The sequence below is a fragment of the Trichomonas vaginalis genome, chromosome VI (assembly GCF_026262505.1).
Source record: "Trichomonas vaginalis G3 chromosome VI, whole genome shotgun sequence".
Taxonomy (NCBI): domain Eukaryota; phylum Parabasalia; order Trichomonadida; family Trichomonadidae; genus Trichomonas; species Trichomonas vaginalis.
In genome coordinates this window covers 6,097,904-6,120,827 of record NC_067208.1, presented here as the reverse complement: position 1 = coordinate 6,120,827, position 22,924 = coordinate 6,097,904, and the positions used below count along the sequence as shown (strand labels likewise).

At 33.4% G+C, this 22,924-nt stretch overlaps 11 protein-coding genes and 2 pseudogenes across 13 annotated transcripts, besides 2 other annotated features; 10 read left to right on the top strand and 3 right to left on the bottom strand.

The window, feature by feature from the left end:
• Window positions 1–3,198: part of a mobile genetic element that runs on past the window's edge.
• TVAGG3_0814070 (phage tail repeat-like family) lies at window positions 2,247–2,634 on the bottom strand (the record flags this gene model as incomplete). Its single annotated transcript, XM_051247767.1, has 1 exon — window positions 2,247–2,634. A coding segment is annotated over one exon (388 nt), but the record flags the coding sequence as incomplete, so codon positions are not given.
• Window positions 3,199–3,650: 452 nt separating the features above from the next.
• TVAGG3_0814050 lies at window positions 3,651–4,089 on the top strand (annotated as a pseudogene). Its single transcript has one exon. A coding segment is annotated over exon 1 (439 nt).
• Window positions 4,090–9,303: 5,214 nt separating this feature from the next.
• TVAGG3_0814040 (cell redox homeostasis) lies at window positions 9,304–9,654 on the bottom strand (the record flags this gene model as incomplete). Its single annotated transcript, XM_001298254.1, has 1 exon — window positions 9,304–9,654. One exon carries the CDS (start codon window positions 9,652–9,654, stop codon window positions 9,304–9,306), a length of 351 nt encoding a protein of 116 aa, XP_001298255.1.
• A 1,815-nt stretch (window positions 9,655–11,469) lies between these two features.
• TVAGG3_0814030 (uncharacterized protein) lies at window positions 11,470–11,832 on the top strand (the record flags this gene model as incomplete). Its single annotated transcript, XM_001295520.1, has 1 exon — window positions 11,470–11,832. The coding sequence occupies one exon, from the start codon at window positions 11,470–11,472 to the stop codon at window positions 11,830–11,832; it is 363 nt and encodes a 120-aa protein (XP_001295521.1).
• A 17-nt stretch (window positions 11,833–11,849) lies between these two features.
• Window positions 11,850–12,092, top strand: TVAGG3_0814020 (serine threonine-protein phosphatase family; the record flags this gene model as incomplete). The annotated part of the gene is made up of 1 exon (XM_051247766.1): window positions 11,850–12,092. The coding sequence occupies one exon, from the start codon at window positions 11,850–11,852 to the stop codon at window positions 12,090–12,092; it is 243 nt and encodes an 80-aa protein (XP_051083241.1).
• Window positions 12,093–12,096: 4 nt separating this feature from the next.
• Window positions 12,097–12,945, bottom strand: TVAGG3_0814010 (uncharacterized protein; the record flags this gene model as incomplete). Its single annotated transcript, XM_051247765.1, has 1 exon — window positions 12,097–12,945. One exon carries the CDS (start codon window positions 12,943–12,945, stop codon window positions 12,097–12,099), a length of 849 nt encoding a protein of 282 aa, XP_051083240.1.
• Window positions 12,946–13,503: 558 nt separating this feature from the next.
• Window positions 13,504–22,924: part of a mobile genetic element that runs on past the window's edge.
• On the top strand, window positions 15,179–15,580 carry TVAGG3_0814000 (uncharacterized protein; the record flags this gene model as incomplete). The annotated part of the gene is made up of 1 exon (XM_051247764.1): window positions 15,179–15,580. One exon carries the CDS (start codon window positions 15,179–15,181, stop codon window positions 15,578–15,580), a length of 402 nt encoding a protein of 133 aa, XP_051083239.1.
• Window positions 16,130–16,354, top strand: TVAGG3_0813990 (phage tail repeat-like family; the record flags this gene model as incomplete). The annotated part of the gene is made up of 1 exon (XM_051247763.1): window positions 16,130–16,354. One exon carries the CDS (start codon window positions 16,130–16,132, stop codon window positions 16,352–16,354), a length of 225 nt encoding a protein of 74 aa, XP_051083238.1.
• Window positions 16,527–17,343, top strand: TVAGG3_0813980 (uncharacterized protein; the record flags this gene model as incomplete). Its single annotated transcript, XM_051247762.1, has 1 exon — window positions 16,527–17,343. A coding segment is annotated over one exon (817 nt), but the record flags the coding sequence as incomplete, so codon positions are not given.
• TVAGG3_0813970 lies at window positions 17,684–18,534 on the top strand (annotated as a pseudogene). Its single transcript has one exon. A coding segment is annotated over exon 1 (851 nt).
• On the top strand, window positions 18,799–19,449 carry TVAGG3_0813960 (uncharacterized protein; the record flags this gene model as incomplete). The annotated part of the gene is made up of 1 exon (XM_051247761.1): window positions 18,799–19,449. The coding sequence occupies one exon, from the start codon at window positions 18,799–18,801 to the stop codon at window positions 19,447–19,449; it is 651 nt and encodes a 216-aa protein (XP_051083236.1).
• Window positions 20,002–20,910, top strand: TVAGG3_0813950 (organellar and viral DNA polymerase type B; the record flags this gene model as incomplete). The annotated part of the gene is made up of 1 exon (XM_051247760.1): window positions 20,002–20,910. One exon carries the CDS (start codon window positions 20,002–20,004, stop codon window positions 20,908–20,910), a length of 909 nt encoding a protein of 302 aa, XP_051083235.1.
• Window positions 22,479–22,889, top strand: TVAGG3_0813940 (organellar and viral DNA polymerase type B; the record flags this gene model as incomplete). The annotated part of the gene is made up of 1 exon (XM_001294610.2): window positions 22,479–22,889. One exon carries the CDS (start codon window positions 22,479–22,481, stop codon window positions 22,887–22,889), a length of 411 nt encoding a protein of 136 aa, XP_001294611.2.

Genomic DNA, 22,924 nt, shown 5'->3' with positions numbered 1-22,924 from the left:
ATTTGTGAGAGTCTGTTTCTTTTTTTAGATACTTGCCGTTCCATTTTTATGAAAAGTGACTTTATAGTTAGGGTTTGTATTTCCAGACCTGGCACTTTTATTATTGAATTTTTCTCTTCATCTGTAAGTTCTTTGACAGGTTTTGACAATGGTTCTGAACTTTTTGTTTGTGGTGTCAAATCTACCGTTTCAACTTCTTCGGTCATTTCATCTCAGTAAAAAATTTTAGTTTGGTTTGTTTTCAACTGGTTGTTGAGGTTTTTAAGTCGGTCTAAAACTTCCTGAGGTATAGGAAGAACTTGACAAACACGTTGTGTAACTGCTGGAAGCCGACAAATCCATCTTGAACCCATTTGTCTCAATGCTGTATTGTTCATTTCATCTCAGTAAAAAACTTTACATTCCCCACGTTTGAGGTGGTTGCGGTTGGTTATTGTTTACCCACTGTTGTGCATGGTTATATCCTCTGTTAAAGAATCTTTCACCTTGGTCCATATAGTGTCCTGCTTGGTTATAGTAGTCATTTGCTTTGTTATAATAGTTTCCTGCTTGTCTTCCTACATTGTCCATCCATCCTTGAACTTTTCCTCTTGTTTCAGGATTTGGAATAAGATTTGTTGCATCTCGTGCTACATCCCAACCTTTCTGTACAGTTTGTATAATAGGTTGTGCTTTCTCTTTAAGTATACCTAATGTACTCAAAATCTTCCTTCCAACTCCAAATACACCTCTGGCTATTGTTCCCTGCGGGTAAAAATCTGGATGCAACTCCTGCTAACGCGCCAAATAAACCCATTTCTTATGGGTTAAAAAATGACGAATCCAAACAAGGACCCCTATGTTTCTAAAGCGACAAAGAAAGCACTCATGATAAAAATCTTTAGTTCAACACCAAATGCTTGGTTTATGGATATCTTGGAAAACATTCCGAGAGTTAGAACAGATGGACCACCATACTGGCTAATATTTGTCGGTCAAACACAAGATACTGTGAAGCCATACCATTACAGTCCAAAAATATTTTAGATGTGAAAACTGCTTTGACAATATTCGTTGACAAATACCATCCAACAAAACTGACATCTGACTGTGAAAGTTCTTTCAAATCAGATGATGTAAAAAACTATCTGCGTTCAAAAAATGTAAACCAATATTTCATTGTCGACCAAAACCATTCTGCTCTTGGGTATTGACGGTTTATAAAAATGTTAAGAGACTTAAACCAACCACAAGGTGGTGAAGCAAATGAAATGTCATATGACGACAAGTATAGACACTTCTCCATGGCAAAGATGAGACAAGTTTTAAATATTTACAATAGCCGTAAACAAAAAGGTTTGGGAAACCACTCCCCCGAAGAAATGAAAAACAACCCTGACTTAGAGAAAGACTATATATTTAATATATTTAGTCAAAAGAGACAAACAAGAAAGAATGCCGGGCTTCAAACTTCAGAAAGGTGACAAAGTAAAAATAGAAATACCTAAACGCGACCCATATGAAAATACTATTGACTATGACAACAATGGGAACCCGACAGGTATCACATTCGTGTTCGTAAAAATAGAAGAAAGTATACAAGAGAATATTATGAAGTTTTAGGCAAACATGGCAAAATGTACAGACTGCAAGCAGAAGATAAAACTACTATTGCCAGACCTCGTTTCAAACTTGTCAAAGTTCAAGGTGGTATACTTTCAAAGACAGTTCCTAACAAATATAAGACAACTCCTGACGAATATGCTAAAGAAGTTGAAAATGACGACTAAGCAATTCTATACCATGCGTAAACTGTCATGTAAGGTGGCATGTAGTCTTTACTTTGTCCCGTTGTTTGCGTATATCCTGAAACGAAATGTGTATGGTTTCCTTCTCCCTGAGTGTCATCCCAGTAACAATTTATAGCAAACTTAACGTCGTCTTTAACATCATATCCTTTACCTTTTGTCATTCCTGTCCAATCCCAATATCTATGCTTATGCCAACCTGCTTGAGATGTACTTAAATCTATGTAGTGACTGTGTGCAGGTAAATTTTCACCTGAAATCGTTTTACTTCCACCTGTTTCCTTTGAAGAGTTTGCACAATACAAAAACCTGTCGACTATTTGTTCCATGCACCAACACCAAACATTACTTGAGGACCTCTTGCTTCCATAGATGTATAAATAGAACCTACTGGGTTCATTAAATCAAACATATGAGATATTATAGGATTGTCTCTTTTGAACTTAAAATATAGTGCAACTATTTCAGGTTTCTTCTGGTTTGTGTCAGAATATTTTTTATAATATAATCTTATGTTTTCAGGGTAGGTAAAATCTTGACTATAAGATTTATTTCTGTCATCTTCATAATAGTATACTATTCTCGTTTTTTCTATTGCATTATATCTTTTATATCTATAAAAATCTAAATATAATGTTAGCTTTTGTTCATCTACATGTGGTGTTCTGACGTCATCTCCATAGTCATAATAGTATGGTGCTGGAGCTGGGTCAGGCAATGTCATATCTGTCATTTCATAAACTCGGAAATATTTCTTTTGTTCGTCTCCATATAAGTTTAAGTAGCAGTTGTTGTCTAATGGAACTTTAACTTGTGTACCATCGTTCTTTTTATAGCTTACATACATTTCATTGTTATTTTTCGGAATGAGTTTATACCGTATACCATTTTTTAAGGAATGTACAAACTGCCATCTAAAATATTTGTTTTCTTCATTGAAAGAAAAGTCACCAACAATAGTTTCAATATTTTTTGTTCCAACTAAACTTTGGTATATTTCATTGACATATGTTTTATCTGCTTTATTTTCAAGGCTAACGTTTAAGTCTGTTATTTCAGAAGATGTATGTGTATGTCCAACGGCACTTTTCCTGTTTAAGGTTTCTTGTAAGTTTGCAATATTTGCAATGGTATGTGTATGTCCAACGTCACTTTTCCTGTTTAAGGTTTCTTGTAAGTTTGCAATATTTGCAATGGTATGTGTATGTCCAACATCACTTTTACTGTTTAAGGTTTCTTGTAAGTTTGCAATATTTGCAATGGTATGTGTATGTCCAACATCACTTTTACTGTTTAAGGTTTCTTGTAAGTTTGCAATATTTGCAATGGTATGTGTATGTCCAACATCACTTTTACTGTTTAAGGTTTCTTGTAAGTTTGCAATATTTGCAATGGTATGTGTATGAGTCTTTTTAGAATATTCGTTTTCAGCTCTTGTCACTTCACTTGACATTTTATTGTCAACATATTTTTTGTCTGCTAGTTCAGGATGAGTATGTTCTTTTGTTGCATAAGCTTTGTTAGCTCTTTCTTCTTCTTTTGCTATTGCATCGTCTACATATTCTTTGTCAGCTTTGTTGCCAACATCTGCTTTCAAAAGAAGTTCAGATATAGGTTTCTCGTTTAAAGTTCCTTTTGTTGGATTTATACAAACAGTATGGTTCTTATTGTCTGAAATAGAAACTCATCTGTCATTGGGTTTAAAGTCAGTTTTAAGTTTCCTTCTTTCAATGACTCAGATATCTTAGAATAGTTTGAAAAGTTTGTTGTGTTCTTATTTAGAGCTTGTATAATGAGTTGTCGGTTGTGTTGTATTTCTCTCATAGACGCTGTTTCATTTGACATTTTTATTCTAGATAAAATATGCTTTCAATAGAAAAAGAAAATTCAAGAGTTGCTACAACTAAACCATTAGATGAACTTTTTACGAATGTCGGTCAAAAGTTTGAGACAGAGACCGTAAAGCATGAAGGCTATCGTTTTGACTACCCGTTAAGATGGTTAAGAGACCCATCTGTCACAAAAGCTATTGGCTTTCGTAGAATGAAGTTCATTTCAGAAGCCATACATGGTTTCCCATTTACAGTCGTTTTGAAGTTCGATACTATAACAAAGAAAAACGTACGTATGAGAAATTTGAACAGGGAAAACTTTTACAAGTGAATTTGCTTGTAAACTTAGAAACAACTCTTCAAGCTTTTCAAGAAAAAATAAACGACATCTATATCGAATATGCAAACCAGTATAACATTGACGAGGAGAGTACCATCTCGATATTATATATGACAGGAAAAATGCAACTGTTAAAATCAATAGAATAGAAGACCTTGGAGAAAACGTTTATATTTCTACAAATATAACAACTTGGCATGGTATAGATTTATGAGGATGTTAAATCAGCCTGCAGAATATCCAGTACACCCGGACTTTTATGAAGTCGAAAACCCTAATGGAACATATGAAAATGTTTTCGACCCAGATGCTATTATAGTTCATGCTTCATTTTCTGGTGCACAAAACTCTTTTTATGCTTGGCAAATGACTTTTACGAAAAACCTACAAAGTTATACGAACCACCAAGTGGAAGTATTTCAGACTTTCAAGTATGGTTTACAACAGATGGAAGAAAGAGAATAGTTCCATTATACCATGCGTTTTACTTAGAACTTAGTTTCATATACAACTACTATCGAACGGTAAAAATATAACTTTTTAATACGGTTGAGGTGTTGGATTTGGTTGCCAACTAGACTGTGGTGCAGGTTCAGGCTGTTGTATAACAGGAGCTTGTTCTTCTGGTTCAGGGTCTTTAGGTATAATACCAACAAACTGACCTACCCTTTTACCAATATTTTTGACTCCGTTCCAAATTCCTCTTCCGACAGATTTTTTTCCATTCCATATACCTCTTCCAACTCTTCTGAAGAAGTTTCCAATACTACTGAAGAAACCCATTTTACTATATGTAAAAATCTAATGTCCACCTAGTCTCTTACGTTTCCTGTTGAGTTCCATAGCATTCTTTAACTGGAGCTCATACATTCTGTTTCTCCTCTGGTAGAAAACATATTCTGGGTCAACTCCTGTGTTCGCGTCATCTGCATAGAGTTGTTTATATCCCACTTCGGGTTTGTATAAAACTCTTTCCATCTCATATTTGCATACCATGGTGGCAAACCTAACGCAGCGTCATTTGACATGGCAGTTTGCATTTGTACATCTGTTGGCACTTGACCATAGTTTGCCATTGCAGTTTGTATTCTAACTTCATTTGGAATATTCTCTGGGTTTGGTTGTCCAGGTTGCTGTGCATTCGCTAAGTTCTGTGCGTCCATTTAATATTAGATAAAAAATATCTCTTACGAGTACATATACTGAACATTTGCAGGCATTGGTTCATCTTCATATTCTCTGTACTTTTCTGCCACGTCAAATAAATAAATGACACAATGGAAAAAACCTAAAACAAGTAGTCCTATTTCAAACCACATTTACTTACTAGTAAAATTTCTTTGTTATGACACTTTCTCCGGTTTATAGGACCTCTCTCATATTCTATCTTGTCATATCTAAACTCATAGTCATGTATGTCCTCTAACCATCTCATAACGGTTTCCAAACCACTTTTATCGGATGTAAAGTAAAAGCATGGACAGTTATGTAAAACGTCTAAAGTTTCTAAAGAGTCTCTCAAAGTCCAGTCTACTTGGTATTGAAAATCCCATGTGTTATAGAACGGCGGGTCCACTATAAAGAAAACTTTTTCCTTGTCTTTATATTTTTCATACAACTCTGTCCAATGACATCTCACAAACTCTATACCCTCAATATATTTTTCTATGTCCTCTTTGAAAAACATTTGTATAGTTAAGATATAAAACTTTTGACATAAGTGTTTCAATGTCATGAACTCTTATAGCACCACTATATAATAGTCTAGCAGATATACTATCCCAGTCTATATATTCTGCTTTTTTCAAAACCTCTCTCACAATATTTTTGTTATCTAATGGTATACGTTCCATCTTACCTATAGGTATCTTTTCTTTTAACTCTTTCAATATTTTGTTTGTGTCTGGTATATGTTTGAGACGGTCCATATAGTTGTCGAAGTCATTGCATATAATCTTTGAGTCTGGGAATATTGTATGGCACAAATGGGATATATAGAAACTTCCACCGAACAAATCTACAAATGTTAGACCATTCGGTAGTTTCTTAAGTTCTCTCAATAGAATATCTTTACATCTACTCTTATTTCCAAAGAAGGGTAACGGTGGTTTTGTAAAATTCATTTTATATATATATAATAAAAATGTTTTTTCCTGAAAAGTGACGGAAAAGTGACAAAACATTTACGAAGAAGAAGTTTATTTCCTGGACTGTTGTCAAAATGTCATGTTGTCACCATTTTCAAAAAGATGTTAGTTGACCGAGGGACCGAGGGACCGAGGGACCTGGTGACACCTTCAGTTCTTCAAAACATTTACGAAGAAGTCTTGACAAAACATTTACGATGAAATCATGACAAAAACATATACGAAGAAGTCATGACAAAACATATACGAAGAAGTCATGACAAAACATGAAAACATATATAATTTGTGAAAAGCGAAACATTATATAATGTTTTCGACCCAGAAGAAGGCTTCTCAAAGTATACTTCCTTGGAACGCCTGTAACTTTTCCTGTAGCGACGATAGACCCTTACTTGTCCGGACAAAGTTATACTAAACATCTTCAGGGCTAGAGGGCACGAAGTGCCTGGAGGCCCCACTACCTTTTTTTTTTTTTTTTTTTTTTTAAAAATTCAAGTTAAATTTTAATTTTGATAAATAATTTAAATTTCAAAATATCAAGTTCAGTTCGACTATGTATGTAGTAATTCCTCAATAAAGTGCCAAAACCCTATTAAAATATATGAACATTTTCAACATTTTAATGTTTTTATTTAAAAATTTGATGGAATATGAGCTTCAAACAATTATTATGTAAATAAAAATAATTAAATATATGTATTTATTCGTATTACAACCGTAGTAAGTCGATTCTTCCTTTCTTCTACTGAGGTTTGAATTTGATTTCGAATTGTAAAGAGATTCAAAGGGAAAATACTAGCGGATAAAAACTACCTCCATGAAAGGGTCATAATGGAGTCAAGTTGTATTTTTTGATATTTTTTGCTTTTCGAGCCTAAAATAGGTAGCCAAGATAATGCCTAAAAATAAGGTTCTAAATTCTGAAGTTTACATGATCCTCTCGTGTGCACCCTTAAACGATTCATTTAAATTTTTTCATTGATATCAAGTTTTTTCTGGTATCTCTCAGATATGATAACATTTCCTAAGGATGTCAATTCGGAAAATTGTTTTCATTTTAGGAGAATATAATTTTCCTTTTGGAAAATTTAAAAAGTGAGACGCGCAGGATTCGAACTTTTTTAAAAGTTGATTTAAATATATTCTAGTGTGATTTCTAAGGATAATATCATATTTAAAATAAGAATATACTAGTTTGGGTGGTATAATTTTTTCGATAAATTTGAGAATATGTACGTTTAGGGCATCAAAGGTGTCAATTCGCTCCGCGAAAGCTGAGCTAGCTTCGTTCTCGAAAGAATAGGGAAGGAGTGAAAGAGAGTGATACAGATGTTGACACATTCATATCATTTCAACAAATTTTGATCAAATTGAAATTCAATGAAATTCAATTCACTTCATATCCTTCAGTCAGTACATTGACATCCTTCTACATCACAATGATAACTCGTACATCAATAGTTCTACAACTAACTCAGAAAAAACAAGATTTTTCCTTCCAGCTTACAGCTTTTAAAAAGTTTCGATGATAAAAATCACTCTACTCTTGTTTATCGATATGTTGTGATAGTAGGTAAACGTATTCTTATCGATATTAATAAAAATATTTTTACGAAAATCCGAACCAATTACAGAGTTATTCATAAAGTTTATGATAACTGTAATTACTTCATCTTTGTTTTATATTTGAATAAACAATTTAATTTAATTTGCATAATTTTTTTTAGTTGAAAAACAGGAAACTTATTTGAGTTTGTATTATTTTTATCGTTCAATTCATTGTATCAGTGAGTGATCCAGATATTTAAGATATTTAGAAAAAATTTATTAATTTGATTAACAAATTTTAATCAAAATAGCAAAAATCTATTTGATAGCTGTAAGCAAACAATAATTTTTATTTCAATCAAAATCACTTATTTTTATCTAAACGTATAAAATTGTCAATTTTATGAGAATAAATTTAAAATCTCATGAAATATAAAGAAGAGTAATATTTTTCAATTTTCTTTTTTTCTTTGTCTCAAATATTTTCTGTTGGGAATTTTCTTGTTATCAAAAAATAATTTTAATATTTGTTTATTTCATTACATATAATAAAATTTTAAAAACTCTATTTCTTCTCAAGAAAATTTTTTTCCTTCATATGAAGAAACATTTTGTTCTCCATTTGATGCTGAGTCTAAATCTCGATTTTTGAATTTTCTTCTTTCCAAATTTCTTTTTTCCAAATTAGAAGTTTAATTCAAATTTTCAATAGTTTATATATTTTCTCAAACCGTCTTAGATTTTCTTACTTTTTGGGGATTTTCTCTCAAAATATACAAAAATAGTAATATCAATACATGTGTCTAATATACTTTAAAACCATCGTGATAAAATTCAAAAACGAAGAGTTCTTCTCTCCAAATTTTTTTCAAAATCAAAAAAATGAGATAAAAAAATACGTTTGGAAAATTCATTTTTAGCATTTTAGGAATTTTCTCACTTTTCTTCCAAATTGACATCCTTACATTTCCTAATTTTTTTGTTTGTCAATTATTGCCTTAGATATCGTTTAACCTTTTAATAAAACTGTAATTTAAACATTAAACTAATGTTATATGGAATGTATTTAGAGATTTTTAGTTGATGTCATTATTTGGGATTTTAATCAGACTAAATTTTGCATATAATCTGGAAATATGCGGTGTATCTCATGCACGTATCAGAACAGTATACAATACTCATATGAGAAGAATCAATATATGATAGAAACTTGTAAATTTCTTAACATTTATATTTTCACTCGATTTTCATAATTTAATTGTATACTTTGGGATTAGTGATAATTTATAGTACAATTGCCCATGAACAACAGGTTTTTATCAACAGGTGTTGGGAAAGTAGGGTATTGTTCTGCATTTATTGAATTTGTTTGAACATTACATCTATATATTGATATGTAACTGATTGTAGTGATATGGAAACTTCATGAGTATCATCGATAGGAATAACTTCTGCGAAATTCTGAATTGAGATCAAAAATATATATTTTATGAATTGGTTTCATAATTATATTATTAATATCTTTAATGTATGCTATTACAATTGGAATTCATTGGATTTCTCCATAAGAATATCCTATTTTATGTCGATTAAGTTTATAAAGGATTTATATTAATACTCTTTAATGCATTATAATATATAAAACGATTTTATTTATATTTTGCTATTAAATCTTCGATTTTTTGGATATTTGCGCCATACATTTCATCTAAAATTTTATATCCCTCTTTGGAAGAGTCGGCTCTAAGAAAATATATTCCTGGAAGTGAAGGTGGATCGAAATGGCATCCTACCACTTCATTCTTCTCACAGTCTACTTTGATAAAAGTGACATCTGGATTTTTCTCTGAAATTATTGGCAGCCTTTGACCGAGGACTTTGCAGCCACCGCACCATGATGCATATACATCAACTACAATTAGTGACTTTTTCTGCTGAATTAATTCTTTAAGTTCTTTTAAGCCACCTGTAAAATCGATGATTGAATCACTTGACGACATATTATCAAAATGAAGTGATACTATGCAAATATTAAGTCTGCTCTTGACCCACTATTATAAGCCAAGCAGACTTAATCATCAAATTTTCTTAGATCTTTATTAAATATTATTTATGGAAAGTGTCAAGAGCAGTATTCCTTGCCGCACTTATTTTCCAGATTGTTATTCTTTGAAAATGAGTATTTTGACAAGAATTACTCTTTTTTTCATGAAAATATAAAATAAAATTCCTTAAGATGATTATTAATCACTCTATTAGTTCACATATTTAATGTAATTGTGTCAAAACTTTAATATACTTTCACAATTGGATCCTTGTTGATAATTTGATTTAATTTTCTTTGCTGAATCAAATGAATTTGATCATATCGTCGTTTGTTGTGATAGCACCACCATATCACATTATGAATTGTGATATTTGAATGGTATCTAATTTTGGAGTTAATGTTGACGTTTAGGAACAATGTTTAACATCATTTAGGTAAAGTGCTATATATGAGGATGAACTCATCGAAAACATAAGAAAATTGTCAATAAAATTAATTCAATCCACTTTTTTGAACATAATTATATATATATTTAAAAAAAAAAAAAAAAAGGTAGTGGGGCTTCCAGGCGCGTTGCGCCCTCTAGCCCTGAGGATGTTTAGTATAAATGAAGTTTATATTCGGAGGGCCTCCAGGCACTTCGTGCCCTCTAGCCCTGAAGATGTTTTTCCCAAGACCCAAGAGGAGGACCGAACCCCAGCCGACCAGCCGTTGACTTTTTTGTTTCACTTTTCACAAATTATATATGTTTTCATGTTTTGTCACTTTTCTGTCACTTTTCAGGAAAAAGCATTTTTATTATTATATATAAATGAATTTTACAAAACCACCGTTACCCTTTTTTGGAAATAAGAGTAGATGTAAAGATATTCTATTGAGAGAACTTAAGAAACTACCGAATGGTCTAACATTTGTAGATTTGTTCGGTGGAAGTTTCTATATATCCCATTTGTGCCATACAATATTCCCAGACTCAAAGATTATATGCAATGACTTCGACAACTATATGGACCGTCTCAAACATATACCAGACACAAACAAAATATTGAAAGAGTTAAAAGAAAAGATACCTATAGGTAAGATGGAACGTATACCATTAGATAACAAAAATATTGTGAGAGAGGTTTTGAAAAAAGCAGAATATATAGACTGGGATAGTATATCTGTTAGACTATTATATAGTGGTGCTATAAGAGTTCATGACATTGAAACACTTATGTCAAAAGTTTTATATCTTAACTATACAAATGTTTTCAAAGAGGACATAGAAAAATATATTGAGGGTATAGAGTTTGTGAGATGTTATTGGACAGAGTTGTATGAAAAATATAAAGACAAGGAAAATGTTTTCTTATAGTGGACCCGCCGTTCTATAACACATGGGATTTTCAATACCAAGTAGACTGGACTTTGAGAGACTCTTTAGAAACTTTAGACGTTTTACATAACTGTCCATGCTTTTACTTTACATCCGATAAAAGTGGTTTGGAAACCGTTATGAGATGGTTAGAGGACATACATGACTATGAGTTTAGATATGACAAGATAGAATATGAGAGAGGTCCTATAAACCGGAGAAAGTGTCATAACAAAGAAATTTTATTAGTAAGTAAATGTGGTTTGAAATAGGACTACTTGTTTTAGGTTTTTTCCATTGTGTCATTTATTTATTTGACGTGGCAGAAAAGTACAGAGAATATGAAGATGAACCAATGCCTGCAAATGTTCAGTATATGTACTCGTAAGAGATATTTTTATCTAATATTAAATGGACGCACAGAACTTAGCGAATGCACAGCAACCTGGACAACCAAACCCAGAGAATATTCCAAATGAAGTTAGAATACAAACTGCAATGGCAAACTATGGTCAAGTGCCAACAGATGTACAAATGCAAACTGCCATGTCAAATGACGCTGCGTTAGGTTTGCCACCATGGTATGCAAATATGAGATGGAAAGAGTTTTATACAAACCCTGAAGTGGGATATAAACAACTTTATGCAGATGACGCGAACACAGGAGTTGACCCAGAATATGTTTTCTACCAGAGGAGAAACAGAATGTATGAGCTCCAGTTAAAGAATGCTATGGAACTCAACAGGAAACGTAAGAGACTAGGTGGACATTAGATTTTTACACGTAGTAAATGGGTTTCTTCAGTAGTATTGGAAACTTCTTTCGAAATGTTGGAAGAGGTATATGGAATGGAATAAAATCTGTCGGAAGAGGAATTTGGAACGGAGTCAAAAATATTGGTAAAAGAGTAGGTCAGTTCGTTGGTATTATACCTAAAGACCCTGAACCAGAAGAACAAGCCCCTGTTATACAACAGCCTGAACCTGCACCACAGTCTAGTTGGCAACCAAATCCAACACCTCAACCGTATTAAAAAATTATATTTTTACCGTTCGATAGTAGTTGTATATGAAACTAAGTTCTAAGTAAAACGCATGGTATAATGGAACTATTCTCTTTCTTCCATCTGTTGTAAACCATACTTGAAAGTCTGAAATACTTCCACTTGGTGGTTCATATAGCTTTGTAGGTTTTTCGTAAAAGTCATTTGCCAAGCATAAAAAAGAGTTTTGTGCACCAGAAAATGAAGCATGAACTATAATAGCATCTGAGTCGAAAACATTTTCATATGTTCCATTAGGGTTTTCGACTTCATAAAAGTCCGGGTGTACTGGATATTCTGCAGGCTGATTTAACATCCTCATAAATCTATACCATGCCAAGTTGTTATATTTTGTAGAAATATAAACGTTTTCTCCAAGGTCTTCTATTCTATTGATTTTAACAGTTGCATTTTTCCTGTCATATATAATATCGAGATGGTACTCTCCCTCGTCAATGTTATACTGGTTTGCATATTCGATATAGATGTCGTTTATTTTTTCTTGAAAAGCTTGAAGAGTTGTTTCTAAGTTTACAAGCAAATTCACTTGTAAAAGTTTTCCCTGTTCAAATTTCTCATACATACGTTTTTCTTTGTTATAGTATCGAACTTCAAAACCGACTGTAAATGGGAAACCATGTATGGCTTCTGAAATGAACTTCATTCTACGAAAGCCAATAGCTTTTGTGACAGATGGGTCTCTTAACCATCTTAACGGGTAGTCAAAACGATAGCCTTCATGCTTTACGGTCTCTGTCTCAAACTTTTGACCGACATTAGTAAAAAGTTCATCTAATGGTTTAGTTGTAGCAACTCTAGAATTTTCTTTTTCTATTGAAAGCATATTTTATCTAGAATAAAAATGTCAAATGAAACAGCGTCTATGAGAGAAATACAACACAACCGACAACTCATTATACAAGCTCTAAATAAGAACACAACAAACTTTTCAAACTATTCTAAGATATCTGAGTCATTGAAAGAAGGAAACTTAAAACTGACTTTAAACCCAATGACAGATGAGTTTCTATTTCAAGACAATAAGAACCATACTGTTTGTATAAATCCAACAAAAGGAACTTTAAACGAGAAACCTATATCTGAACTTCTTTTGAAAGCAGATGTTGGCAACAAAGCTGACAAAGAATATGTAGACGATGCAATAGCAAAAGAAGAAGAAAGAGCTAACAAAGCTTATGCAACAAAAGAACATACTCATCCTGAACTAGCAGACAAAACATATGTTGACAATAAAATGTCAAGTGAAGTGACAAGAGCTGAAAACGAATATTCTAAAAAGACTCATACACATACCATTGCAAATATTACAAACTTACAAGAAACCTTAAACAGGAAAAGTGACGTTGGACATACACATACCATTGCAAATATTACAAACTTACAAGAAACCTTAAACAGGAAAAGTGACGTTGGACATACACATACAAGTTTTACAACTTTTACAGCAGATGATATAATATTGAACTTTGACCTTGGTTCAAGTGCACCTTTAGAGAATCCAAGCACTAGTGTAAAAGATACTCTTAACAATTTAGATAACAGTTGCAGGAATATCGAAGATCATGCCAGAAACTTTGAAGCATATGAACTACCAACAATGTTAGATAAGAAAGCAGACAAAACAGAGCTTCAAACATTAAAGACAGAAATACTTCAAACATTATATCCTATAGGCTCTATTTATACGTCAATGAACTCTACCAGACCAGAAACAGTTCTGGGTTTTGGTACGTGGACTCAAATAGTCGACAGGTTTTTGTATTGTGCAAACTCTTCAAAGGAAACAGGTGGAAGTAAAACGATTTCAGGTGCAAATTTACCTGCACACAGTCACTACATAGATTTAAGTACATCTCGAGATGGTTGGCATAAGCATAGATATTGGGATTGGACAGGAATGACAAAAGGTAAAGGATATGATGTTAAAGACGACGTTCAGTTTGCTATAAATTGTTACTTGAGTAACACTGAGGAAGGAGGAAACCATATACATCGCGTTTCAGGATATACGCAAACAACGGGACAAAGTAAAGACTACATGCCACCTTACATGACAGTTTACGCATGGTATAGAAATGCTTAGTCGTCATTTTCAACTTCTTTAGCATATTCGTCAGGAGTTGTCTTATATTTGTTAGGAACTGTCTTTGAAAGTATACCACCTTGAACTTTGACAAGTTTGAAACGAGGTCTGACAATAGTAGTTTTATCTTCTGCTTGCAGTCTGTACATTTTGCCATGTTTGCCTAAAACTTCATAATATTCTCTTGTATACTTTCTTCTATTTTTACGAACACGAATGTGAGTACCTGTCGGGTTCCCATTGTTGTCATAGTCAATAGTATTTTCATATGGGTCGCGTTTAGGTATTTCTATTTTTACTTTGTCACCTTTCTGAAGTTTGAAGCCCGGCATTCTTTCTTGTTTGTCTCTTTTGACTAAATTATTAAATATATAGTCTTTCTCTAAGTCAGGGTTGTTTTTCATTTCTTCGGGGGAATGGTTTCCCAAACCTTTTTGTTTACGGCTATTGTAAATATTTAAAACTTGTCTCATCTTTGCCATGGAGAAGTGTCTATATTTGTCGTCATATGACATTTCATTTGCTTCACCACCTTGTGGTTGGTTTAAGTCTCTTAACATTTTTATACAACCGTCAATGACACCAAGAGCAGAATGGTTTTGGTCGACAATGAAATATTGGTTTACATTTTTTGAACGCAGATAGTTTTTAATATCGTCTGATTTGAAAGAACTTTCACAGTCAGATGTCAGTTTTGTTGGATGGTATTTGTCAACGAATATTGTCAAAGCAGTTTTCACATCTAAAATATTTTTGGACTGTAATGGTATGGCTTCACAGTATCTTGTGTTTTGACCGACAAATATTAGCCAGTATGGTGGTCCATCTGTTCTAACTCTCGGAATGTTTTCCAAGATATCCATAAACCAAGCATTTGGTGTTGAACTAAAGATTTTTATCATGAGTGCTTTCTTTGTCGCTTTAGAAACATAGGGGTCCTTGTTTGGATTCGTCATTTTTTAACCCATAAGAAATGGGTTTATTTGGCGCGTTAGCAGGAGTTGCATCCAGATTTTTACCCGCAGTGGGAACAATAGCCAGAGGTGTATTTGGAGTTGGAAGGAAGATTTTGAGTACATTAGGTATACTTAAAGAGAAAGCACAACCTATTATACAAACTGTACAGAAAGGTTGGGATGTAGCACGAGATGCAACAAATCTTATTCCAAATCCTGAAACAAGAGGAAAAGTTCAAGGATGGATGGACAATGTAGGAAGACAAGCAGGAAACTATTATAACAAAGCAAATGACTACTATAACCAAGCAGGACACTATATGGACCAAGGTGAAAGATTCTTTAACAGAGGATATAACCATGCACAACAGTGGGTAAACAATAACCAACCTCAACCACCTCAAACGTGGGGAATGTAAAGTTTTTTACTGAGATGAAATGAACAATACAGCATTGAGACAAATGGGTTCAAGATGGATTTGTCGACTTCCAGCAGTTACACAACGTGTTTGTCAAGTTCTTCCTATACCTCAGGAAGTTTTAGACCGACTTAAAAAACCTCAACAACCAGTTGAAAACAAACCAAACTAAAATTTTTTACTGAGATGAAATGACCGAAGAAGTTGAAACGGTAGATTTGACACCACAAACAAAAAGTTCAGAACCATTGTCAAAACCCGTCAAAGAACTTACAGATGAAGAGAAAAATTCAATAATAGAAAGTGCCAGGTCTGGAAATACAAACCCTAACTACAAAGTCACTTTTCATAAAAATGGAACGGCTAGTATCTCAAAAAAGAAACAGACTCTCACAAATAAAATATTGAAGTCTGAAGGAGCTTCGAGACAAAGATGGAAAAGTTTACTTCACTGACCAACAGTTCATTATAGAACATCTCATTGACTTAGAGTCGAAATATTCTAAACTTTACAACAAACACAAAAAGTTGAAAGGAAAACAAAAACAAATGGCATATGATATTTATGAAGATGTTGACGACACAACTGTTCCTGCAAGTGAAGTAAAGTCAGAGAAACCGAAAAGTGACGAAAAACCGATAGAAGAAGAAAAACCAAAAACTGAAGATAAACCAAAACCAAAGTTTAGTTTGGAAACTAAACCAAGTCAACCTTCATTAGCTGGTATGGGTTGGCGTCAAAGACTTATGGCAGCAGGCGGTTATGTAAAGTAAAGAAAAAATATTTTTTTATTTTTATAAAAATGCCCCCATATAGAATGGATAGAAATCTGCTAAAATAAAAGCAGAGTTGCAAAGATATGGTTGGAGAGTTTCGAAGAAGTTTAAATATAAGAAAGGAAGACCCATAAAAGTCTATGACAAATTGTCTGGTCTTCGCTACGAAATGGATTTGGAAACAGCACGTGCAAATTATCCAAACAGACTAGAGAGGTTAGAAGAAGAACGTCTTATGGACATGCCTTTCGATGTTAGTGAACCTCAAGTTGAAGGACACGACGGCTTTGCCAGATTCTACTGGAAACATGACGAACAATTGCATCCTTTGAGAAGGAAAAAAGGTAGTGCAGAGGATGGTCATGCTCCCATGGAAAGAACAAGATATGCATATGAGAAGTACCGTGAAGTTAGAAGTCAAATTACATCTGGTCGAACCTTTACAGTAAACTTTGACGAAGGAAAGAACAAAGAAGGCTTCATGGGTGTACTTGCTGCCATACAAGACGGAAATAAGAAAGGACACAATCTCAGATTGACCATAACAGATTTGGATGGTCACATTTACTATGCACATGGCAATGTCACAACAGCTGCAATGCTTCTTGACGCTTTCAAGACTACAAAGAGAGAACAAATGGTTGACTCCGACTCAGACATTTTGAATGCAATTGAAGGAATTGCAAGTGTCAAGTTCGAATGGTACCAACCTAACCCTCAAGCAGTCAGACAACATGCTGGATACTTCCCCTTCAGAAATAAGTCTGACATTGACTTGACAAGGTATGGAATTTACAATTCAATTGAAACAATTGTCAATGAACCTTGCATTCTTACATGTCTCAGGAACTCTGGTCTTGTTACAGATGAGAAAATGAAGTATCTTGAGTCATGTGTGAAGACAAGGTACATTCTCAGAGGTCAATTGGCAAAAATTGCACCGTTGGCAAATGTCAATATCCGAGTCAACATACCTACAGCTAAAGGTTCTTCACATGACGACTATGTTGTTGACAAAGACTTACCATGGTTGAAGATTGTAATTGTCCACAACCACTTCATGTTGAACGAAAGTCTTACAAACCCATTGTTCGGAAAAGGCAAGTGCAACATTGTCAGAGCTGTAAACATTCTTTTCGAGAAAGGTTTGTTGGAACCAATTCCAGATGACAAGCTGACAGAAACTTTTGTACCAAAAGACGAAACAAACTTTTCATTGTTAGCAAGACCAAAAGTTGTTCCAGACAAAGTTCTAGTACAAAAGAAGTACACAATTCCACAAGGGTTGGATTGTTCGGATACCAACCTGAACCAGAAGAACTTCCAATGAGGTTGCAAGAACTTCAAGATGCTATAAACAAACTTCCATTGAGACATCCAATTGACGTCAAATTGTATTGGAGAGCATCTGAGTTAGGTCAGAAGGTTTTATATGAAACAGGTTGCTTCGACGATGTTTATGAGATAACAGGAGAAGTTTCTCAGAAGATAAGAGACTCACTTGAATTTCCACAAACTGGACCAATTGGTTGCGACAAGTTCGACTCAAACGAAAAGATATACTATGTCGACCTTAACGCTGCGTACATGAGGTTTGTCCAATATATTCCGACTGGAATTCCAAACGAAGATGGTGAGTTCCTGGAAGGAACTATACAGTTGGAAAAGTCATACAACAACTGTATGATATTAGGAAAGCTTCAAACCCCAAACTTGCAATGACACTCAAATTGCTTATGAATTCGACATGGGGATATTCCATTAAGAAACCTCAAGAGATGAAGAGTAAACATTATGAGAAGGTCGACAACTTTGTTGAAAGGTTTTCTCCTTTTGTTTTGAAGTACGAATTCACTCAAGGTCAAAATGGCTTAGTAACCACATTAAAACCTATTGTCGAACATTGGTCTTACCCTCAGTTCGCAAAGGCAGTCCTTGACAACTACAACAAATTCTTCTCCGAAGTCAAATCCAAAGTGAAGGTTTACTATGAGAACATTGACGCACTCATGACGAACGAAGAAGGATACAACAAACTCATTGAAATGGGAATGGTCGGTGAAAAGATGGGCTGTTTTAAGCTAGATAAGGTATTTTCCGAAGTTCATGTCCTCTCCAAGCGTAAGTACTGGGGCATACTTGAAGACGGCACAGAAATAAAACATTGCATGAAGTAAAAAATTGCATGAAGTAAAAACGTTTTTTAAACCATATATTTTTACATATATTAAATGCTTCAGGTTGAAAAACAAAGAACAAAAGTAGCAGATACAAAACCGTTAGACTATATCTATACAAATGCTGGTAGGACTATTTCAGATGAAGAAATTTCATCCCGAGCATACAGGTTTGACTATCCAGTTCGTTGGCTTCAAAGTCCTTCAGATGCAAAGGCAATAGGATTTAGAAGAGTTTTGTTTTCAAATAGAACTAACGCGTTTATGTTCGCAGTATATTTTCATGGGCAGTATAAAGGTTCTGATGGTCTAATAGACAAATTTGATGAAATGAGAATCTTTACAGTTCGTTCAGACGAAAGTCTTGAGAAAACTCTAAATGACTTTCAAACTCAAATGAACAAATACTATTGGGAATTTCAAGAAAAATACGACTCTTTACTAAATGGAACATACTATCTGAAACTAGAATATGACAAGATGAACTCCACCGTTTCATTTCAAAAGATTGAAATTAACCCTCCAAGAGATACAGAGTTTTTATTTTGGAAAGTAGACAAACGTTCTTGGGCACAATTTCTTCGGTTACTAAACCAGAACGAACCATTACCACCAGATGGTCCATTTAAATTTATACTTCCACCAGCAGATTTGACAGTTTATAGAAACGTGTTTGACCCTCAAAATGTTATGTGCCATGCAAGTTTCAGTTCAAGCAACAATAGTTTTCTATGTATCGGTAAGGACTTTTATGACATTGCTTCTAAATTCTACGAACCACCTAGTAACAGTTTCTCTGACTTTCAAGTTTGGTTCACAACAAATGGTGTGCAACATATAATACCATTGTACTATGACTTTTATCTCGAATTGTCTTTCATATACAACTACGGAAAAGTGCTGAAAAAGTATTGAAAAATATATTTTAGGTGAAGTGGTGAGATCTCACCTCTTTTTTCACCTCTTTTTTCACCCTCTTGAATTTTCATGAGGGTAGAAATGAGGGGGTCCCTCGGTCCCTCGGTCAACTAACATCTTTTTGAAAATGGTGACAACATGACATTTTGACAACAGTCGGGAAAATGTCAAGACTTCTTCATCGTAACGAGTGTAAATGAACCAAAAATATATTTTAGGTGAAGAGGTGAGATCTCACCTGTTTTCTCACCTCTTTTCTCACCCTCTTGAATTTTGTATAAAAAGCAACCGCCGGTTTTCTTCCGGTTGCTATATTCTTCACAAAATGCTTGTTTTGAGGTCGAGCCACTTTTGGCTCCACCTGTTTTTTCAACCAAAACTCTTGAGTTTTGTTCTGAATTCGGCAAAAATATATTTTAGGTGAAGAGGTTAGATCTCACCTGTTTTTTCACCTGTTTTTTCACTCGTTGAATTTTCATGAATTTCCTTAAGATAGAAAAAGTGAGTTAGTTTTTTTAAAAAAATATTTTTTATTTTTATTGTAAGAACATGTTAGCAACAACTTCACCAAACTCTTTAGTCATGAACCCAACTTCAATGTTAGTAGAGATGAAAAGCTTCATTCCTTCTTCATATACTTTCGAAACAGAAATCCAGAAGATAAAGCAAGAACTTCTCCAAGGAGATTTAGATTGCACTGCAAAAGATGAAACAAATGAACAGTATCTTTATGAAATGGAGGACCTCATCGACCATTTGCCCAAATTGCCTGAAATCCAACAACAAAAACTAACTATTCCTGAATTCGACGAAATTGAAGTCAAAGCAACTGACTCAGTAGAAATAAAGAAGTTCATACGAAAGGTTAACTATGAGTTTCTTGGATTTCATTGCAACCACAAAGTCATGGACAAAGACTGCGATATGGTATATTTCATTGACATATATAAATCTGAAGAATTTAAGACCTACGACAACTTTGTTTCGTTAGTTGCAAAATGTGTATGGCAGATAAGAGATAAAGATAGAAGAGGTAAAGTATGGAACGAACAAATAAAACCAACTGCTTCAGATTTAAAGAAAACCATTGACGCCTTAGTTGTTCTAGCAGGTCAAATTTCAATGTACAATGCTAAAATGAACCCACAATGTTCAAAATGTAAAGCAGCAATGAGGAAATATAACTACTCCGTCAAAGAGATAGAACGTATGAGAAACGACTATGCTGACTTAAAGAAAGAAGTAGAGAAACCAGCAGAAGATAAAATGGACATGTTAGAATTTCTGAACAAAAACTATCCAACTGCTGACGATTTCCTTCTATCTGACGTCAAGAAGAAATATAAAGAAACTTTCAATATTGTGAAAACTTTTGATATCCTTCGTGAAGAAATAGAAGCTACAAAACTGTTTAAAGTCATGAACCATCGCAACATATACCATGTAAAACGCTTGTAAATAGTTATGTTAGAAAGGAGGTTAGAAAACGTGTTAGATCTAACATGCTAACATAAAATATATTTTTATTGAATTCTGTATAAAATTCTGAGTAAAATGACATATGGAACATATACCATGTAAAACGCTTGTAAATAGTTATGTTAGAAAGGAGGTTAGAAAACGTGTTAGATCTAACATGCTAACATAAAATATATTTTTGCTGAAAAAAATGACCAAATTTCATTATATAACTGTTATGAGTGACGAAGAGAACTTTGACACTTCGTAAAAAAATCCCTGAAATCATATCTTTTATACAAAATTCAAGAGGTGAGAAAAGAGGTTAGAAAAGTGGTTAGAAAACGTGTTAGATCTAACATGCTAACATAAAATATATTTTTGTCTGATTTACACTCATTTCGATGAAATCATGACAAAACATATACGAAGAAGTTTATTTCCTGTGTTGTTGTCAAAATGTCATGTTGTCACCATTTTCAAAAAGATGTTAGTTGACCGAGTGACCGAGTGACCTGGTGACCCTCATGAAAATTCAAGAGGTGAAAAAAGAGGTGAAAAAACAGGTGAGATCTCACCTCTTCACCTAAAATATATTTTTGCTGAAAAAAATGACCAAATTTCATTATATAACTGTTATTTTTTTACGAAGAGAACTTTGACACTTCGTCAAAAAAATCCCTGAAATCGTGAAAAAATGACCAAATTTCATTATATAACTGTTATTTTTTTACGAAGAGAACTTTGACACTTCGTCAAAAAAATCCCTGAAATCGTGAAAAAATGACCAAATTTCATTATATAACTGTTATTTTTTTACGAAGAGAACTTTGACACTTCGTCAAAAAAATCCCTGAAATCGTGAAAAAATGACCAAATTTCATTATATAACTGTTATTTTTTTACGAAGAGAACTTTGACACTTCGTCAAAAAAATCCCTGAAATCGTGAAAAAATGACCAAATTTCATTATATAACTGTTATTTTTTTACGAAGAGAACTTTGACACTTCGTCAAAAAAATCCCTGAAATCGTGAAAAAATGACCAAATTTCATTATATAACTGTTATTTTTTTACGAAGAGAACTTTTGCACTTCGTCAAAAAAATCCCTGAAATCGTGAAAAAATGACCAAATTTCATTATATAACTGTTATTTTTTTACGAAGAGAACTTTGACACTTCGTCAAAAAACTCATGAAAATCGTAAAAAAATGACCAAATTTCATTATATAACTGTTATTTTTTTACGAAGAGAACTTTTGCACTTCGTAAAAAATCCCTGAAATCATATCTTTTATACAAGATAGAAAAAATAAAGTTAGTTTTTTTAAAAAAATATTTTTTATTTTGTATGTAAAGACAGAAATGACAAACACTGAGTTTGAAACAGTTAAAAAGATAGACAATGACACCAAAATGGTTAGAATAGGTGATTTAAACGTAAGATACTCAAAGAAATACAACAAATATTCTTTGTCAGACATTTTATCTCCATCTGGAAAGAAAGCAAAGGACTGGGTTAAAAATGCTTCTACTCAGAAAATTTTGACAAGAAATCCTGAGCTTATGATATCGGTAAGATTCTATGGAACTGCAGCATATCTTATAGACAAAAGTCTTATACCAATAGTTTTGTTATGGTTAGACCCAGTTGTTGGATATAACTTCATAACATATGGTTCATTCGATACTGAACGTTGCAGTGAAGGCTTACTTTACATCGTTCAGAAACCGAAGGACTTCAATACAAAAAGATATAAGATAGGAAGAACATATAATATAACTCTAAGATATGACAGTATAGTCAATAGAGTCAAGGTTGTGTTCGTTAACGATATGAGAGCTGCTGAAACAGAACTACTTGAAAAGTTTGAGAAAATGTATGGTGCTCCCACGAAAGGTAAAGAAACGTTTGAAGTAGATGAGATAGGTAAAGCTATAAAATTATTTGACGAAGTTGCTGAAAAATACATGTAAAGCGTTTATTTTTGGTCTTTTGTGAAAGTCAGGAA